At 47.9% G+C, this 21173-nt stretch overlaps 1 protein-coding gene across 5 annotated transcripts in view; it reads right to left on the reverse strand.

Annotated features, from left to right (window-relative positions):
• The window catches only part of TSGA10 (testis specific 10), a 505694-nt gene that overhangs the window by 175500 nt on the left and 309021 nt on the right, over nt 1-21173 (reverse strand). For all 5 annotated transcript variants that reach the window (XM_085622835.1, XM_085622834.1, XM_085622832.1 and 2 more), the window contains 2 exons: nt 3728-3896; nt 3448-3558 (listed from right to left, as the gene is read on the reverse strand). In XM_085622835.1, coding sequence (XP_085478961.1) covers nt 3448-3558; nt 3728-3896 — 280 coding nt within the window. The remainder of the gene's footprint in view (nt 1-3447; nt 3559-3727; nt 3897-21173) is intronic.

A 21173-nucleotide genomic window follows, 5' to 3' on the forward strand; every position in this document is an offset into this window, starting at 1 on the left:
AAAATCGTTCCTTGTGACTAAAATTGAACAGGCGGCCAACAAGAGTCTGAAACTCTTCACTATTGTTAAAGGTTTTTCTTCCCCTTCTTCTATCAGTTGCCCGTTCACTCCCACCAGTGACTGGACTAAGCGGGTGACTAGTTTCTTCCATGGCAAAATTCTGGGCATTCAGAACTGTTTTACGACTAAACCCTGTGAGGAGGTGGTAGTTGACCACAGTTGGGACGCATGTCTCCTGCAATTCCCTAATATTAGTCTAAGTCATTCTCTCTCCCTCATGAAAAATCTTAAATCCGATTCACCTTCAGATCCCCGTCCGGCGAAAGTTCTATCGTCCATAGTAGAAGTGATTAATCCCACTGTAAACACTATTTTAAACTCTCTTCTGCAGGAGGGCCTTATGCCTCAAGCTTGGAAAAGTGCCAAAATCCTAACTCCCTTAAAAAAAACAATGGCTGATCCTTATGATGTAAGTAATTATAGGCCGCTCTCCCTTCTACCCTTTTTCTCCAAAGTCTTGGAGAAATTTGTGAATGAAGTTATTACAAATTTTGCTGAGGCTAATAACCTTCTTCACCCCAGTCAGTCAGGTTTCAGAGCCAACTTCAGCACAGAAACTGCCCTTCTGGCGATGGCCGAGACGGTCAAAGCCACGCTGGATAGGGGTGGGAGCGCAGTTTTGGTGCTGCTTGATCTCTCCGCGGCCTTCGATACCGTCCCTCACAAGCATCTAGTGCAAAGACTAGACAGGGGCGGGCTTGGAGGCTTGGTACTGAAATGGATGAGATCTTTTCTCAGTAACCGTTCTCAAACAGTTTGGACACCCCCTTTTTCAGCTGAAATCCCCCCCTTGAATGTGGGGGTCCCACAGGGATCTATTCTTAGTCCCACGCTGTTTAATCTGTACATAGCCCCTCTTGCCCTTCTCGCTGAAAAACATGGTGCTAAAATAGTGTCATATGCGGATGACACTCAACTGTTGTTAACTTGTGAGAAGGGCTCGGAGTTTGATGGGGACTGTATAAAAAACTGCCTTGGGGAGATTTTTGCATGGTTTAATGACAACCAATTAAAGTGCAACTCTGATAAATCGGAGATCATCTTTTTTGGTTCCCAAACCCATGAAGCTTGGCTTTCCTGGTGGCCACAGGACATGTCTCCCCCACTCTTGGAAGTCACGACTGTGAAGAATCTGGGGGTTAAATTGGACTCTACTCTCTCGATGAAGACGCAAGTCCAATCTGTGGCAGGCACTTGCTTTGGGATTTTGAAGATGCTGAAAAATGTTCTTCCACTTCTCCCAGTATCACATCGTAAACAGTGGTCCAGGCCTTAGTGTTATCGAGACTGGATTATGTTAATTCGCTGTATCTGGGACTTCCAGAGTATTTACTGAGTCGGCTACAGATCATCCAGAATATGGCTGCCAGGGCTATCTTTCTAACTAAGCCTAGAACACATACCTCATATCTTCTGTCTTCACTCCGCCGGCTTCCAGTGCAAAATAGAATTTATTTTAAAGCCTTAGTCCTTGTCTTTAAGGCTTTCCATGGGATCGGGGCACCGTACTTACGGGAAAGATTTCAGCCCTATTTACCTCAGCGCTCTTTAAGATCCTCCTCCCAGTCCCTGACCTTAATTCCAAGGGTCAGGCTGTCGCGGGTTGGAGGAAGATCATTTCAGGTTATGGCCTCCCGACTTTGGAACGGCCTCCCTCTCTCACTGCGTCAGAGTCCGGACCTTCTGACCTTTAGACGAAACTTGAAAACGTGGCTTTTCCAGCTTTAGGTTTCCTTTTTTTTCTATGACGGTGACTAGGGGCATTTTCGTTTGGTTGGTTGTTGGTGGTTCTCTGTAGCGCCGGGACACTCCTTGGAGTAGCCGCGCGCTGTATAAATCATGAATAACATAACATAACAGGGCGTCCCTTACAAATACCGATTCCCAGTAGTATGCATTAACGTTTTGTGACCGAATTTTGGTTGCAAACCAGTAATACTTTTCCATGAATTCAAAAGTTATGGTAACCCATTCACAAAAGGGAATAGGGTCCCAAGAGGTCCCTTCCCCTATGAAAATGTTTAAAAAAATGAAAGTTATATTTTTCTTTTTTAAACCCATCCCGTTTTCCTTTGTTTCTCTATTGCATTAAAAAAAATATTGCTTTATTTATAAAGTAATCACAGACCTGGTGGTCTGCTGACCTCAGAAGGCCACCATCCCTGTGATGACTGTCATTCCTCATGGGCCACAAACTGCGGCCTACTTCAGGAATATTAATGAGGTCGGTTGATTTGTGACCCACTAGGAATCGCTAAATAAAAAATGAAACTTTCATACATTTAGAATAGCGATTACCAAATAGTGATTCGGAAAAAAAACTTTATTTGGAAATGGCTATCCTAAAGGTATGTACATCTGACCCTTAGTTCCTTAATAAAAATCAAATTATTCTCCCGCCAAATGCATTTAATCTTTTCAATTTTCACGTACCAATCGTATTAACATTAGGAGACCCATTACATCTACTTTTTTTTAAATAAAACAGGAAATACTGTATGACATTTCATTTTTCCATCTTTATGTCCACTAGCCCTAAATCACCTATACCTTCGCAAACAGGCCTTCTTTTAATGCAGTTATTAGCATTAATAACATTATTACTGCCACGCCTAGCGATGACAGCCTTTACCTACTTGTCCTAGGTGCTCAATGGTTTTCCTTGTGATGTGACTGGCACTAGCAATGCTGTTTCATTGGCAGGTATCAATTTATAATCGACGGAGAGTGACACCATTAATGACCAACCCGAAGACACATGTATTGATGACAAAAGCACGCTTCTTGGGGTGAGAGGAATGCTGGGCTTCTCAGACTGTATTAAAATGATGCCATCAACTTTCTGGTATACAAGTAGTGAGATAGAGGCCTGGCACAAATGACACCTAATTACCATTTATATTTAAAAACTCCTATTCTCTTTTAAGGTTCTAGATCTGAGCAAAGAAGAGATAGCTGTACCATTAGGCGGCTATCGAAAGCTCCAGACAGTTGAGGTTACTGCTGGACCTGTAGTTTGTTACTATCTATTTTTCATGTTTTGTGGTTTAGTAGTGTGCTAATAATATTCAAAATGTTGTGGAGAAGGGCATTTGGGATTTCTTTGTTTCTACTGGATAACAAGCCAAACTTATTTGCCATCACACACAACAGCACACAAGACAAGCTGTTTATTCTGGAACACCATAACTATGTTGTGAAATGTAACATAAGAGACAGGTGTATGGAACCTGTGAAGTTAAATTAAATTCCAACCCAATTTCATACAATTACAGGCATGTATTAAAATGCATTTTTTATATCAGCTTTGAATTGATGATGTCAAGTTATGGCCTACAATAAAACAGACAAATTTAAAACAAAATTAAGAAAATTGCAGCAACCTACTTTAGAATGTATTAGACTCTCAAGTCTGGAAACATCTGTGATAGCATCTTGCACCTTGAGCTTAACATCCTCAAGTTCCTTCTGAGAATCTTTCAGTCTGTGGTTCAGTGTCTAAAAAAACATATACCTCTTAAAAGTTACAACAAATACAGTATTCATTAATGTAAAATGCAGAGTGCCACTTTCTCTGTGGGTACAGGCATTCATTGCACAAATAAGTAACAGAAATACACAGATTACAACTTTTTGCTGTATTGGTAACAGGGAAAGCAACACTTACCTGGTTTTCTTGTTTTGTCTTGGAGAGTTGGTCCTGTAATCGGCAATTCTCTTGCGCTGCAGACTCCCTGTCTCTGCCTGTCCGAGAAAGTTCTTCATTGATGTCATCTAGTTGGCGGCACATTCTGCCAAGCTCTTGATCCCTCATATTGACAAGTTCCTTAGCTTTTCTTTTTACAAATGATAAACATGTTTGATTAAAATGCTGTTTTAATAAACAAGCTTGTACAAGTCAAGGTAAAGGCATTGGATTCTACAACAGATTCTATGAATGGATTTCTCCCTTTTATAGATGGGCACTAAAACATTTCCACAGTGTATGCTTCTCAGAAAAGTTGTTTATTTTATTTATTTATTGCTCTTGATATAGTGGCCCACTCACTCCTGAAGGAGTATCTCGGCGCTTGCGTTGCAGGCAAGGGTGAGTGAGTTCAGAACATCCATTTTACTATCTTAAAATTCCAGAAACCAGAGCAGGAATGGCTGTGAAGAGGCGATTTGTTCCAATGATAAAATATGAACAGGACCCGCCACCGAATCTGGCCATGCGGATACAGGGCATCTGTCGAAGAGCTTTACTAGAGGACCTTAACTGTCTAGGAGGCTGGTAATGTCCGAGTCTTGAATAAAGAAGGACAGTTGTGGATTTATAGAATGCCTTGTGCATCAGACAGCCCAGCTTAAAGACTATGCATTTTCCAATAGGCAGCCAATGCAGTTTCTTCAGTATGGGGGCAGAGGGACACCTTGCAGGAAGGTGGCAGATTAGCCATGCGGCTGTGTTCTGCACAACTTGCAGTTTGGCCAGCTAGGTGTCGTTTGCAGAAACCAGTAAGGCATTTCTGTAGTCCAGGCGACTGACTATGTAAGCCTGGGCGAAGGTTCTCCTGGTGGTGGAAGGAAGCGAGGGAAACACTTTTTTAAAGTGCCTCATTGTGGCAAAACACATGCCACATATAGAGCTGAGATGGACTCTCATGGACAATGTGTGAACCATCTTTACTCCCAGATTTTTCTCCACCTGCTTAGGGGAGGAAGCAAGGCCAAGGCCAGGGGGCCACCATTCTGCTGACCATAGCTCTTGGGCTTTGCCAAACAGTAAGATCTTAGATTTTGCACTGTTGAGTTGGAGGCAGTTATTAGCCATCCAGTTGGCAATCTCGGACATGCAATATGCAAATTGGGCATTCACTCTGTCAGGGTGAGGACCAAAGGAAATGAGGGGTCGAGTGTCATCAGCATAGGACATGATCTCCACACAGCAAGCTCCCACAGTCTGAGCCAGAGGTGCTACATAGACATTGAAAAGGGTTGGACTCAGACACAAGCCCTGAGGGACCTCTGTGTTGATGTGCATAATTTTTTATTTAAAAGGGCCAAGACAATCGTTTTGAGTGCGATTGTCAAGAAAGTCTCCAAGCCAGTGTACCACTTTGCTGTGTCTGCATGCTTCATGTAATATGAAGATTAGAATGGAGTTGGAGATCGTGTCAAAAACTGCAGATATGTTTTATAGTACTGGCATGACTGGAGTACTTGCATCTAAAGAGATGCAGATATTGTCTGTGACTGCCAGTAGAGCCGTCTCCGTGCCATGTAACGATTTAAAGCAGAATTGAGAAGAGTCTAAAATCTTGTGGTCTTCTAGAAAGGAAATTAATTGTTTGTTAATGAGGATTTCTAGAGCTTTAGTGAGCATGGGTAGCAAAGAGATTAGTCTAAAGTTTGATAAGACTTCAGCATTTAGAGAGGGCTTTTTAAGGAGCTGAGAAACTTGCGCATATTTCGGCTAGCGCTTTCGCCCAACCTAAGGAAAGGTTAAACAACATCATTATTAAAAGTGACAGATGACAGGCTAAACTAGTCACAATTCTGGGGGGACATGAATCGTGGAGGGAGCCTGTTCTTGCAATGGTTAGCATTTTCACCACCTGTTCTGTAAAGCAGGGATCAAAATCACACAAGCTAACATTGGCACCAGGATGTCAAAAAGAACACTTGCCGCTTTAGTGAGAAGTAGACCTCTGGTACTGTTAAAGATTACAGGGATCTGTTAGCATGAGCTGAAAGCCATTTTGTACTTGGCAGCCATGTTAGTTAGCTATGTGCTAACCATTTGCTGTTTCCCTCTTCCAGAGCCTTGCACATGCTCAGATGGGCCTAGCTAGTAGAATGCACCTGCTCCTAGTATAGAACAGTCAGACTGTTCTAACGGATGTCAGCAACTCATTACTCCTCCTACTAGTTGACTGTGCATTTTCTGTATGACCATCTATGTGAGTAACTCTTCTCATGTGTACTTGTACCGCCTTCTTTTGAGCCCCTGTGTGGGTATATAAGGCCCCTGTTCTCTGTACTCCTTAGAATGCCTCCTACAGTGACTTGAGATTACTGTGTGACGCAATCTCCCTCATCTGAGGTTAATAAAAAAAGATGTCTTTTATATTACAGCTTCTGTGCCAATCTCTTCTTTGTTGGTTTAAAAGGACCAGGTGCATCAGTGAAACCCCTGAGAAGGTTTTGATTTCTTCAGTACAGGGCCTGTAAGTCTGAAGTTGTTATTGGATGTGAGGATGTTGCTGAAGCACAAGTTACTACTTGTGTAACGATATATCTTCAAGAGACATTAGCCAGTGATAGATTCCTTACCTTAGAATAATCCCCAGACGTCAGACTGGATCCGAAAAGTTTTGCTAGCAGTACCCCTGCGCGTCAGTAGGTGGCGTCGTGTGGCTCCACGTCAGTAGGTGGCGTCGTGCGGCTCCACGTCCGTCACTGGCGTTGTATGCGCCGAGATGACGTCACGGAGACTACTTAGGCGCCATCCATGCGCGCTGACGTCAGTTCTGTACACGACTTTCCGCGCCAGGAACGCAGAGCCGTGCAAGAAACTGACCACTGGTGCCAAGAAACTAGGGCCCTGAAAGGGATGACCTTAACCCTAGAAATCAGGTCGCAGAACGGGGAGGATGGGTGGGGCGGTAAGGAATCTATCACTAACTAATGACTCTTACAGATATATAGTTACACAAGTAGTACCTTGTGCATCTGAAAGAGACACGTAAGTGATAGATTCCTTACCTTAGAATAGATACCTCAGCAATACTAGCCCCGGTGGTGGGTCTGCAAACAAGATCACACCAGAAAGTCACGGAAAACAGAACGGCCAAAGAAGCCGCCTCTCCGGACTTGACTGTCAAGGTAGTAATGTTTGGTAAACGTGTGCAGCGAGACCCACGTAGCTGCCTGACATATGTCCTGCAAGGGGATGCCGCGTCCCAAGGCAGCAGTGGCTGCCGTTGCCCTGGTAGAATGGGCACGCGGCCCCACAGGAGGCTCCTTCTTAGCCAACGTGTAACAGGCCTTGATGCAGAGAACAACCCACCGAGAGATGGTCCGTTTGTGCACAGCCCAACCTTTTTTGGCGCCCACATAGCCAACAAAGAGCTGCTCATCCACCCGGAACTGTCGAGTGCGCTGCAGGTCGAACGACAGTGCACGTTTTGGGTCCAGACGGTGGAGCCTCTCTTCCTCTTTTGAAGGATGCGGAGGCGGAAGGAAGGTGGGCAAAGTGATAGTCTGCCTGATGTGAAAGGGCGTGGCAACCTTTGGCAGGAAAGAAGGACGGATCCTTAAAACCACCTTGTCCGGATGAACAGAAAGGAAAGGAGGTTTGGAAGAAAGAGCCTGGAGCTCACTCACTCTTCTGGCAGAGGTGATAGCTACCAGGAAGGCTGTCTTGAGAGTGAGAAGACGCAAAGGACAGGTGTGAAGGGGCTCAAAGGGAGCACACATCAGATATGTCAAGACAAGGTTTAAGTCCCATTGAGGCATTATGAACGGCACGGGAGGAAAAGTGCGCGTAATACCTTTGAGCAAACGGTTAACAACCAGGTACTTAAAAAGAGAAGGCTGATCTGGAAGCTGTAAAAAGGCAGAGATGGCTGAAAGATAACCTTTGATAGTGCCCAGAGCAGAGCCCTGCTGGGCCAAAGAAAGAAGGAACAGAAGGACCTCAGAAAGAGGGGCAGAAAGGAGATACACGGCCTTAGCTGCGCACCGTGCCACAAACTTGTTCCACCTGCAGGCGTATACCGTCTTAGTGGAGGGAGGCCTGGCTGCCAGAATGACATCACAGACTTCGGGAGGAAGGTCGAAAGCTGTCAACTGTTGCCGCTCAATCTCCACGCATGGAGGTGGAAGCTGGACAGGTTCGGGTGGAGGACCATCCCCTGCTGCTGCGACAGAAGATCCTCCCAAAGAGGCAGTCGGATTGGGGGGTCGATCGCCATGCTGAGTAGCTCGGGATACCAGTATCTTCATGCCCAATCCGGAGCCACCAGGATGACTTGGGCCGGTCGCGCCGAATCTTCTTCAACACTCTGGGCAGAAGTGGTATAGGCGGAAAGGCGTACAACAGACCGCAACTCCACTCGCGACGAAAATCCCAATCGCGATTTGTGAGCCACCACTGCAATTGCCGTGCAGTGCCCTCCGAGATCTGGACATGATCGGACAGGTTGCCCTGATGTTGCGCCGACTGGAACTTCAGGTTCCACTGCAGAGCCCGCATATGCCATCTGGCATGTGTCACCATCAGGATGCAGGAGGCCATCAGGCCCAGAAGCCAGAGGGTCATCCTGACTGAAACCCGGGACAGAGGCTGAAAGATCGGAATCATAGCCTGAATATCCCGGACTCGCTGCTCGGGAGGATAAACCCGAAAAAGCGTCAAATCCAGAACCGCTCCGATGAAGGGGAGCTTCTGAGAGAGAATGCAGGAGGTCGGCCGTAGTCTAAAGGTGGTTGACGACTGCCTGGGGTAAGCCCGCCTTCAACAACCAGTCGTCGAGGAAAGGGAAGACTGACACCCCTGACCTGCGCAGATGAGCTGCGACCACCGCCATCACTTTCGTGAACACCCGAGGGGCGCTGGTAAGGCCAAAGGGGAGCACGGCAAACTGAAAATGCTCCTGGCCTACCGTGAACCGCAGGTAACGCCAGTGGTCCTTGCAGGACGGGGATGTGAAAATATGCGTCCTGCAAGTCCAACGCTATCCAGTCTCCAGGGTCGAGGGCAGCCAGGAACAAGAGCCAGAGTCAGCATTTTGAACTTCTCCTTCCGGAGAAAGCAATTGACGTTCCGGAGGTCCAAGATGGGCCGCAGGCCCCCTTTGTCCTTCTTGGGGACCAGAAAGTAGTGGGAATAACAACCACTCCCTACTTCCGGCCCAGGTACTCACTCGATGGCCCCCTCGGCCAAGAGGGCCGTGACTTCCTGCTGGAGAAGTACCAAGTGATCCCCCAACATGCGGTGGCACCGAGGGGGCACTGGCGTGGGGTGCACCACAAAGCTCAGATTAGGAAGGTTTGGAGGCAGAAGCAGCGAGGGCGGCGGGGGACTGGCCCCCACGCTGATTCCCAGACCCGCCCCTGCAGAAGCTGCGGCCACGCTGAGGCTGGTTCTGCACATGCGTGTTGAAGGAACGTGCCTGGGTGCCCCTGCTGTGGCCACGAAAGGAACGAAAACCAGGAGTGGATGGGCTCTTCGCAGAAAGACCCAAGGACTTGGACGTGGCTCGCGAGTCCTTAAAACGCTCCAGTGCACTGTCGGCCTTATCGCCAAACAGGCGAGTGCCATCAAAGGGCATGTCCATGAGCGAGTTCTGAACATCGGACAAGAACCCGGTAGATCGCAACCAGGCGTGGCGACTCAGCGTCACAGTCGTAGAAATCGCCCTACCCAGTGAGTCCGTGGTGTCCAAACCACACCGAATGGCGAACTTAGCCGCATCTTTACCCTCAGCAACAGCTTGGGCAGCACAGCGTGGATCTCCTAAGGACACTGAGGCAACACCTGCGCAACTGTATCCCACACCGCATGGGAATAGCGGCCTAATAAGCAAGCGGTGTTCACTGACCTCAGCCCCAAGCTGGCCGAAGAGAACAACATCTTACTGAACTGCTCCAGCATCTTAGAGTCCTTATCCGGCGGGCCGTAGGAAAAGCACTCTGTGACGTCGAGGCTTGGATGACCAGGCTCAGGCGTAGGATGAGTGGTCAGAAAAGCAGGGTCACCAGGCGCCGGGGGGTGACGCCTGTTGATATTCTTATCCACAGGGGCCCCCGTGGCTGGCCGCGACCAAGTGCCCAACAAGACGCCAGTGAGGGCATCGTTAAAGGGGAGCACGGGCTCCGACGAAGTGGACGCCATCTGGAGCACCTCAGTGAGGAGATTAGTTTTGAGGGCCACCGTAGGAAGATCGAGGTTGAGGACCTCTGCTGCCCGACGGAGCATCATTGTGTAGGAGGCACCCTCCTCCATGGTAGGCGGGGGAGAGGCAAACCCCGAGTCAGGAGAGACGTCGAGGTCGCCGGTGTCCTCCAAGTCGTCCACCCAGTCCTGCTCGGAGTCACACTGACGGGCAAGAGGGTCATCGGACCCCCCCCAGTCGTCCTCCACCTCTGTTGCAAGGGGAACAGACCACGGCGGCAGAGCTGGAGCCGGAGAAGGAACATACGGCGTCGGAAACGGTGCCGGCCGGGGCCGAGCCGGTGCCATGTCCCAATGCAGATCCCAGGTAGGAACCGGGGCAAGGGCGGGACAAACGGCACCCACTGCGGCGCCGGAGGTGGAGCCGAGGGTGGCACCGGAGCCGGCAGCGCTGGACCCTGTGGCGCCGTGGCCGGAGCCAACAGGGCAGGATCCTGTGGCGCCGAAGCTGGATCCGCCTGCGACGTCAGCAGCCCCACAGGACCCGAAGGCGCACCGGCGGGAGCCATAGGCCTAAAAAAGTGGTCCAAGGTAGTAAGAAATTCTTGCACCTGTTCGGGAGCCACCGACGGACCTGGGTAAGGCGGGTAGGCCACGGGACTCCCAGGCTCCAAACCCCTGTCCCCCTTGTCCGCATTCGAGGACCGACGGGGGACGTCGGAGAGCCAACTCGCTTCTTCGACTTCTTTTTATGTCGTCACTTACCCGAATTCAAGGGCGAAGACTTTGAGCCCGAGGAACAACGACTGCGGCCCCGCGAGCTGTTTCGGGAATAGCCCCGGGACCTGGAACGGTGCTGGGACGAGAGCTCGCCTCCAGCAACTTCCGGCGCCGCTCCCTCAAGGCCTTCGGGGCCATGGCCCGACAGTCCCGGCAGGACCGGAAGTCGTGGTCGGTCTCCAGGCAGTAATGGCAAACATCGTGGGGGTCCGCCACCGACATATGTCGATGGCAGGCCCCACGAGACTTACATCCAGGCATCCCTACGTGCACCAAAGAGAAAAAGGAGACAAAAGTCTCAAAAAAGGATAGTCAAAAAGGTACGTGCTCTATCCGGATCTGCGCTTGCTGGCGCGGAAAAAGAAAGAACTGACGTCAGCGTGCATGGGTGGCACCTAAGTAGTCTCCGTGGCGTAATCTCGGTGCTTACGATGCCAGTGACGGACGCGGAGCCGCACAACGCCACCTACTGACGCACAGGGGGTACTGCTAGCAAAACTTTCCGGATCCAGTCTGACGCCTGGGGATTATTCTAAGGTAAGGAATCTATCACTAACGTGTCTCTTTCAGATAGGGCCATTACTAAGCCGCCAAGTGCAAGTGGAGTAAAGATAGACTGTTGATTGTGGAGGGAGGAGGACAAGAATGGTCAAGCCTCATGCATCCATGAACATCCAGTTCTCAAGACATGTGCACAGTGTAATGGCAGCCTCCCATGGGCAATGCCCACCAAATCTACAGATTATTTGTGCACCAGGAGGTGAACCACAGCAGAGGTCATGGTCCCCCTTGCTTACCCATCCCCACTTACAACCTAGCTCCTGGGAACCAGGACAAAGGGTGACTAGAGATATATGATCTAAATGGATAGTTAAAAGCACTGCCATCATAGACCAGAACTCAATCTCCTCATTGTGAAACTCAACTCCATCAATGGGGTACTGGCTATACATTCTGGGAATAACTGTGCCATACTCACGAAGGACCAGACACACAGGCACAACAGAACCTAAAGACCTTAATGAACTGCTGTTTTAACTGTTTTATCTGAACAATGATCTCTGGGAGAGGTTCAAGGGAATACAAACTCTTCTGTTTATGTTTTTCCTGCCTTCCAACATGCCTCTTGGTTATTACCTGAAGTCCCGCAAAAGGTCTCAAAGATACTGTGTGACTGATGGCCTGCCCATGACACAATCCTTGACCCCCAACTGCATGTCGCAAATCCATCTGGAGTTGGGTGCTTTGACATCCACCACTTGCAGCCACTACGCAGATATCCATCTCACATCTTTCTCTCAGCACTGAGCCCATCCCTTCTTGTCTTCAGTGTTTCCAAAAAACTGGAAGGATCTACCAGTCATTATAAGTCAAATCCATATTCCTAGGTTGGTCTTCTTGATGTATTAATGTTTTGAGAGCTACTCGAATTGTATTTGTGAAGCTTTAACTAGAACTACTGTTCTTGCCCTCAAGTTACTTTGTTCCTTTAGATAAGACATAGGATTAATGGGCTACTTTCCTACCTTATTACCCCTGGTAACATTTGAAATTATTTTTTAAATTCAAGTTTAGTTTGCACTACTTACCACGAAAAACTTTCTTTTGTCGAATGCTTCTTTGCAAAAGCTTTCCCTTTCTCTAAAATTTTAACTACTCTTTCACAAAAGCAAAAGGATAGACAAGTACGCCCTACAATTGCATATTTGACTAAATACAAAGTAATTATACCAGCTCTTGAGAAAGCATTCCTCCCTGGTAAAGAATTCTTCTGGGACATAACTTTGTGAAACAATATAAGACCACTGGGCTACTTTTCTTCTCCTGTTTCACATTTCTTTTTACAAATCCTCTCTGATCACAAAGCAAACCCACCACTATTCTGAACGTACAATGTACACAAGGAAGATGGCATTGAAGACACATATTGCCAATGCTAGAGAGTGAAAAGTAGCTAAATACCAACCAATGAGGGCAGGGCCCACCAATGCAGAGGACACATTCACATTAAGCATTCCATACAGGTTCAAACAGAGGCTCGATGGAAGGCTAGCCCCCCTTTGCTGGCTAAAGAGCCCACTCATGACCTGCCTCAGAATGGGGATCAGCTCGCAAGGGGCCATGATCTTATGTCTTGTCACAGAGTTCCCACTATTTCCAATCTTTTAACCAGTCACAGAGTGGAAACTCAGATAAACTTTAACATGATTGGTGATGCTAACACTCAATAAGGAAAACCCTTTATGCTCTTGATGGCCTAGTGGCTATTAATAAGCTTTCATGTAGGTGGGAGACATGGGTTATAGTCCATTTAACTTTCATTTTTAATAGTCGGTCACAACTGTGGCAAGGGTAACTGCAGCAACCAGGAAAGGTAGTAAAGCTGGATTTAACTTTGACTTCACTAAGGGCTAGATGTACGAAGCATTTTTGTGGTCGTAAAAGGCCCAATCGCAGACTCAGGCCGTTTCCAACAGCAAAAATGCTTCTTGGATTATACAGAACCCAAATTGCGATTCGGTGACTTGTTACCGAATCGCAATTTGGGTTTTGCGGTTCGGTATTTGGAAGGAGAGTGTTGGGGGCGTCCCTTCCTAATACTGAATTGAAATGCTATGTATGAATGTTTTACGAGCGAAATGAGGTCGAAAAAAAATCACAATTTACCACCATTTGAAAAATGTGGTAACCCATTTGCAAATGGGAAGGGGTCCACAAGGCACCCCTTCCCCATTGAGAATGATTGGCAAAATATATATATATTTTTTTTAAAACTCTTTTTATTTAAACATAGAAACTTAGGTCATGTTACACAGCATCACATCTCACATAATATAATTGCATCGGTTTACACATGCGTCGGTACTTTCTCTTCCGCGCTGCAAGCAGAGCTACATTAAACATACATTGCGGTTCACAGTGTACAGTGGTCCTCTGGTGACGTGATAGCTGGCGGCTCACATATCCCTCCCCGGTATGAATTCCACTTAGTCCAAATCGCCACCCATTTTTGGGGACAACCCCGTGCTATGTAAATGGTTTTCTCGTGGATCATGCACCAGTCCATATCCTCCTTCCATTTCTTTAACATAGGTGGCGTAGCGGCCCCCCACAGCTGCGCTATGTTTTGCTTTGCCACCGTCTGCCCAAGTGTGGCCCACAACCTCCCGTGCACAGTTAAATCTGTGGGCTCCCATACATTCAGGAGGCATCTCTTGGCCTCCGGCAGCAAGGGCACTCCCCACACCTCACTCACAACTTTCAGTGTGCACCGCCAGAAGCCATGAACTACTGGGCACTCCCAGATTACGTGTAGGAATGTATCCTGCATTCCACATCCCCTCCTACACATCCCGTCCGCCCCACTCCCCATGTGGACTAGTTGGGCCCCTGATATGTAGACTCTATGTAAAATCTTTAGTTGTATTAGTCTTAGCTTCGCCGATATAGCCACCTCCTTTGGTGAGGAGAGTGCTTCCTGCCATTCCTCATCGTCCACCTCCAGGCCATCCCTTACCCATTTCTCCCTGAGTGCCACGAGGGGGTCAGTGGTGTGATGGATGAGCTTTTTGTATGTGAGAGAAATACATTTGTCTGGCAGATGCCCATCAAGCAGTCTATCCTCAAGTGGGGATGCCTCAGGGAGCTCCGAGCCGGGTCGGATGGCGGCTTGCAGGGCATGCCGAATCTGTGTATAACGGAAGTGTTCCGACGTCGCCATTTCGTATGTCTGTTGCAGTGTAGCAAACGTCACCACTCCATCCCGCCCCCATAAGTCCCTAATGTGCGAAATGCCGATGAGGTCCCATTTTGCAAATCCTTTGCTACGCCCCAGAGTACCCAGCTTCTCTGTATCCCAGAGGGGGGTTGCTAACGTAAGTTTATTTGCCCACCCCAGGGTTTTGGTGGCCACATGCCACACCTGGACTGCGTGCTTTGTGGGGCCATTGAGCAGATACCTATTGGGTCTGGAATACAGGGATCTCGTGAAGTCACCCCCCGGCAGCTGCCACCTGTCCATTCCGAACGCTGGGTCGTCGCCACTTCCGTACTAGCATTGGTTTATTGCTGCCAGTTGCGCTGCCCAATAGTATTTCCTGATGTCCGGAAGGGCTATACCTCCATCATACCACCCCAATGTGAGCTTGATAGCGCAATTCGGGGCCTGCCCTCCCACAATAGGTCTCTCTGCAGGGACTCGACCTCCCTAAAGAAGGTTTGCGGTACCGTGTCTGGGTAGTTTTGGAGGGCATAGAGGAATCTAGGCAGGGCCATCATTTTGAATAGGGCCGCTCTCCCTAGTAGGGACAGGGGCAACCTCTTCCAGACCTCTACATCCCTTCGCAGCCTTTGCAAGGGAGGTAGCAGGTTTTTGTCGTACCGATTTTTAATGTCAGTAGTGATGAATATCCCTAGGTAACGGAAGCCATCCTCCGCTATCTGAATTGCGCAGTCTCTCGGGAGGGAGGGGGCTTACCCGTGGAGCATGTAAATCGATGACTTGCTCCAGTTAATACGAAAACCTGAGTTTCTTCCGAAACTGGCGAATATGTCTAACACCACCCTTATGGAACGCGCCGGGGAAGACAGATAAAGCAGTATATCGTCTGCATATAACGAGATCCTGTCCTCCCAGCCCTCAGTCCACCGGAGTCCGCGGATGGCCACGTCTCTGCGTATCCAAGCCGCCAGTGGGTCAAGCGAGAGAGCGAATAGCAACGGCGACAGGGGGCAATCCTGTCTTGTACCTCTATCAAGAGTGAATAGCTCTGACGTCTTGTTGTTGACTGACACTTTCGCGAGCGGTTCGGCATATAGGAGGCGCACCCACCCTATAGGCAAAATATTTTTTAAGAGTAAGCAGTGGTCCATGGGACCACTGATTACTCTTAAAAAAGTTTACTTCAAATTTGAATTAATTTATTTTTAAACATCTCATTTTCCTTTAAGGAAAATGGGCTGCGTTTTAAAAAAAAGTTGCTTTATATAAAAGCAATCACAAACATGGTGGGCTGCTGACCCCAGCAGAACACCCTCTCTGTGATGTAGCAAATGATAGTGGGTCACAAACTGTGACCTACCTCATTAATATTCAGAAGGTAGGCCTATTAGAGACCCACTATGAATTGCTCTCAACTTAAAACAGTTTCATACATTAGGAATAATGATTTACTAATTGCGAGTAGCAAAAAATCGCAATTAGGAAATTGCTATTCTGATCTTTGTAAATCTAGCCCTTAGTGGTTCAAATGCACAGATTAGGGCTTCAGCACACTGCCATATGCCATATGCTGAGCATTATAGATTTCTTCTCACCTGTGGGAACTGTAGAAGGCGTGGGTGACAAGGAAAGTTCCTTTGACTTGGGTGGTAGGTGAGTGAATGAACACCTGGTTGTGTACTAGGTTGTAATCAGCAGGCTGGGTTTGGGTGGTAATTCCCCTCAGAAAGTGTGAGACGGGTCACAGGGTGAAGGAAACAGGTCAGAGTTAGGGTATGAGAAGTGGTTTAGGTCCGCTGGAGTTGGGATGGGTATTAGGTTGAAAAAACAAACCGGTTGCACTTGAGCTACATAGAGATCAGGAGCTTACAGAATGTCTTTTACACTCACTGTAATTGCCCTTAACGTAAAAGGATTGAAATCGCGAGCCAACCAGACACTATTTAAAGCAGTTTTTAAGCATCTTTGGATAGAAACTTTTGGTCTTCAAGATAATGTGGCATAACAAACAAGATATTCACCAGGCTTTGTAGTACAAGCTGCTATGTCACAGGGGCCTTCCATTTAGAGGTGATAGCGGATGTTAAACATTAGTTGTGATTCGCTAACATTCAACATTTTTCCATATTTGGGCCAAAAACTGACCTGTCACAGCATGTGCTGACTCTCAGATTAACTGAGTTTACAGGCCAGCTGTTTTTACATGGATTATAAAATGTATCTTTAACGGTGAAGTTCTCTGTCTCTATGTTATTTAGGTCTGGTAAACATCCACAAACCCAAGCTTAGATGTTGTATGGTGCCTCCCATAAACAATACTCCTGTATATCTTGGTAAGTAAGGTATGAGCTGCTGCCACGGATCTTGTCTTTTATCCGGCACATGTCTTAGTTAATACCCCAGTAACACTGGATCCTAGACTGGTGCAGTTTCCACCCTTCTTTTACAGTGGACTTTCAAGAAATCACTTTTGTTAGATGAGTCTTTGATCCTACTGCCCCTAATGGAAGTCTCTGGGGTCTTTTTATTCAATATAGACACATCATTGGTAGGTATGGTTAGGATGCTTCCACAGCCAGTTCCTGAATAAGGGTCCTAGCAGTCAAACCTACAACTGTGTAGGGAAGAGCTATGGTGGCAGCTGAATTGCAACTTCAGTTTCACTTGTTACTGTGTGAGAAACACCATGCCAGGCTCATTCTAAATAAGGTCCGCCTTAAATAGGGTGGCAAAAGACATGGAATCGATATGGTCCCAAGAAGCATCTTTTAACATCAGGCAAAGTTTTGATAGGTGCAATCTTCATATATCAGGTATTTGGGGGCATAACTAGCAGCTATAGCAAAGAATTGATTGTGTGTACGTTAAAAATCAATATAGCAGATGAATCTGGGACCGTGAAGTAGTATTCATCAATTCTACTACCTGTAATAAATAGCACAGCCTAGTCCACCTGAATCAGAGATGAAGGCCTTTTTATGGCAGGTTTCTATGTGACTGCTCATGGCAGATCAGGCTAAAGATTTAATGGCCGTGACCAAACAGAACTTCAGGAGGAGGAGTGGTTCAAAATGTCCAGGCAAGCTTCAGGACCAGATGCACACTCTAGTAAAAGATATAAACTCTCAGGAGAAGACCTTCTAGCACTTCTATTCCACAGACTGAAAGCTATCAAACAGGAGGCAGCAATACTACATCTTGAGTTATGGTGCCTGCATTTTAGTTTCTTTATGAAGGAGAAACCTCCTCCAAATCATGAGTCTTGTAGGACCATCTCACTATGCACACATACTGGTCAGCTGTCTCCTTGGAGGAATAGCCAATTCGGTCTCCCTTTGGCAGCACGGATTACTTTGCGAGAGAGAAAATGCTGTACAGACCAACTTTGCTGTGGTAGTGATAGATTGGGTGGAGGGAGGCGCAGCAACAGGTTGACATTTCTGTAGCCAGCTTTCACCCGATATTCCCAAGCAATTCAGCTGCTGGGTTCGGACTTTAAGCACCTCTCCAATGTTATTTATCGAAATCCTTTCGTCAACTCTGGGTCATAATGCATTCTTTACTAGGCAAGGATGCTCTCTATAAAAGAATAGATAAACAGCAAAATCCATTTGTTAAAAAAAAAAAAAAAAAAAGGATGCTCTATAATCTCTGCTAAATGCTTTTTACTTGGATCTATTCATTGCAATGCTACTCCATATGGCTCTTATGCCATTGCAGGTCAAAGCAGACATTGAACCCTGAGTCACAGAATTCCTTCATGATGTTTTAATTTATACTTCAGATGTGCTTTCAACTCAATTTAGTTCATATTCAGTGTACAAATTGGACATTGATAACTCTGAAATATTAGGAGAGGGCATGGCTTGGCCAACCACGATGGCGGCAGTGTTTCAGCCCGGCTCTTGCAGGCCCTGTGATTTTATGAACACATCCTTGCCCTACAGCAGGAATTGTTACCTCCCCCACTGCACAGGGCAATGGGGGGGGATACTGGGAGCATTGGATGTGCTTTCCACCCTGAACTGCAGCTCCCCGCAAGCATGATGGCAGCCTCATTTCAGGCAGAGTGGTCCAAGAGGTCAGACAGACCTGCCCATCGAATGCTCTTTCGGGGGGATGACAGGGAGCGGCTTTGGAGATCGGGGTGACTCGCCCTCCACCTTCCTTGAATGCTTGGACATCCTGTCCTGGCAGTTCAACCAACTGAAATGGGGACATCAGCTCCAGGGGGCGGCATATCACGCCAACCCCACGCCTAGATCTATATAATGTAGCCCCCCATCTACTTCACTGTGTCAACCGGATCCTGCTCATTGTGGTGGGGGGAGACTGTGGAATTGCTGAACAGTGCGCCAGAGGTGCACCGAGATTACCTGGACTCTCTCTTAGCATGCCCGGATAGAGCTACAGGTGACTTCCCAACAGGTCACTGGAGGTGCAGTCACTGACCTCTGGCACCGGTATCTGAAACACCCCTGGAGATGGGACGGGACAAGCCCCCCGCAAACGCAATCGAAGATGGATCAGTATATCAGGCCTACCTTTGATGCCTGTGGAACAGCTCAGGCACCCCCTCTCATGGGTGCCCCCTCACTGCAAGCATTCCTCGATATCATGCTCAAAACAATTGAGGACTCTAGAGAAGTGGTGAAAACCAAGGTGGGCAAGGTGCACGTGGACGTGTCCCTACTGTGCCAAGATATCCGCAATGTGGCAGGTCAGGTGACGGAGGCCAAAAACAGGGTCTCCATGGTAGAGGATGAGATAGCGGCCCTGAAACTTCAAGTCTCTAAGCTGCACCTCCATAACGGCGTCCCTGGAGGAGCCAGCTAGACATGCGGAAAACGGACCTGAAGAAATAACTTATGATTCATTGGCCTCCGGGAAGGGACTGAGACGGGCTCTGACCGTCTGCTGAAGGAGTGGCTCTGGTCCTGGATCCCCTTCAATAAACTGTCCCACTGCTTTGTGGTGGAGAGGGTGCACCGGTCCATCATCCCGTCATAGCCGCATCTTTAACCATCAAGACGCCATTCTCTTTGAGGCCAGACAAAAACCAAGACATGCTCTTTCAAAACAACAAGATCATGATCTTCCTGGGTTACACCTGCACAGTCCAGTAGCTCGGACACTCCTTCAAGGAGGTGAAACAGAAACTCCGAGCTCTCAACTTCCAAAACATGCTCTTCTTTCCAGCCAGATTAAAAGTAATATTCAATTCCTCAAACTACTTCTTTGACACTACGGAGCAGGCTTGGGAGTGGGTAACGGAGCAGTGAGACCTCCAGCACCCTTGTGTACTGGAGAGCGCTGGATCACAGGTGGTGGTAGGCCGTCCTGATTCCTCGTCTAAGCCTCCCTGGAGGAAGCACGCCACTCTCAAAGGGTGCGGCCCACCCTGCAGAGGAGGTAGACTTTGCTGAGCCCAAACTGTGATATTGGCGGTACCGGACCCCCTGATCCGGAGGCTCTGCTTTCTGACACCCTGGATCTCTTAAGATACTAAGACGATGACCCCGAGACACTCTCATAACATTTAGATCATCAAGTGAATCATGACCTATTCTGGCGACATACCATGGAACTACCCTGTGGAAACTTTGCTTGCCTGATAAGTCCACCTATTTGGGGCATTATTTGGGATGGTGAAGAGGTTTTTAGGTTTATTGTAGCAAGGTATATTGAGATTGCTGTCGGACACCATGATCCTTCTGTGGGGTCATTCGGAAGCCTTTGGATGATCCCAGGCCCTAGCTGATCACTGTTATGTTTCGGGTTGGGGCAACAGATACCTCAGGGTTAGAAGTGTGGGGTGGGCTGTTGTTGTTTTGTTTGGTTGTTTTGGTTTGATCACACACACAGTTGCTACAATCCTTGCACGCTACACACACAAATGCTAACGCACATCACTTTTCGCTGTCCACTGCAACTGCCCTACACTTAATCTCTTTGCCTCGCTCTCGTTGAAAGGCCACCTCGTTGATTCCCGTCCCAAATAGTTAAGGTTCTATCGTGGAATGTTAAATGCCTCCTAGACCATATTAAAAGATTGGCTGTTTTACGGTTTGTGAAGTGTTTCCAGCCGGAGGTGGTCATGCTCCAGGAGACCCAGCTGCTGGGAATGTAATACTACGTCCTTGGTCACTTCTGCAATGACTGGGAATTCCATGCTGGTTTTTCCTGGAGTTCCCCGGGGTGGCAATTTTGCTACATAGGGGATTTCCCTTGGTGGTTTCTGCCTCTCACGATTACACCCAGGGGCACTATGTGGGGTGGAGGGCTGTCTTGACAATATAAATTTCTCCTGACCTTTGTCCCCCAGCAGCAACTCCAATCAATGCTACAGACACTTTGTGATCTCCTGCTTGCCCTTCCTTTGGGTACTACACTGATAGAGGGTGGCTTTAATGCTGTCCCTGACTCCATGGATACCTCTCAGCCTCCCCGGCCGGGCCGGCACACAGGCTCCTCCCAACCCTCTCTATGGGCTCACTCGATGGGTCTTTGTGACGCGTGGCAAACATGGCACCCCACTGTGAGTGCATATACGCATGCATCCAGAGAACATATAAAACTGTTGCATATTCATCAGACCTGGCTACAAATCAGCCAACTTGCCGATTTTGCTGAGGAGAAGATCAGGGCATTCATTGAACTAAACTGCAACACGATGGCAGCCACTGGGCCCTAAGCGCATTTAGCAAAACCGCTGTTAGAGGTTTGAGCAAG

This window comes from Triturus cristatus, chromosome 8, assembly GCF_964204655.1.
Source record: "Triturus cristatus chromosome 8, aTriCri1.1, whole genome shotgun sequence".
Taxonomy (NCBI): domain Eukaryota; kingdom Metazoa; phylum Chordata; class Amphibia; order Caudata; family Salamandridae; genus Triturus; species Triturus cristatus.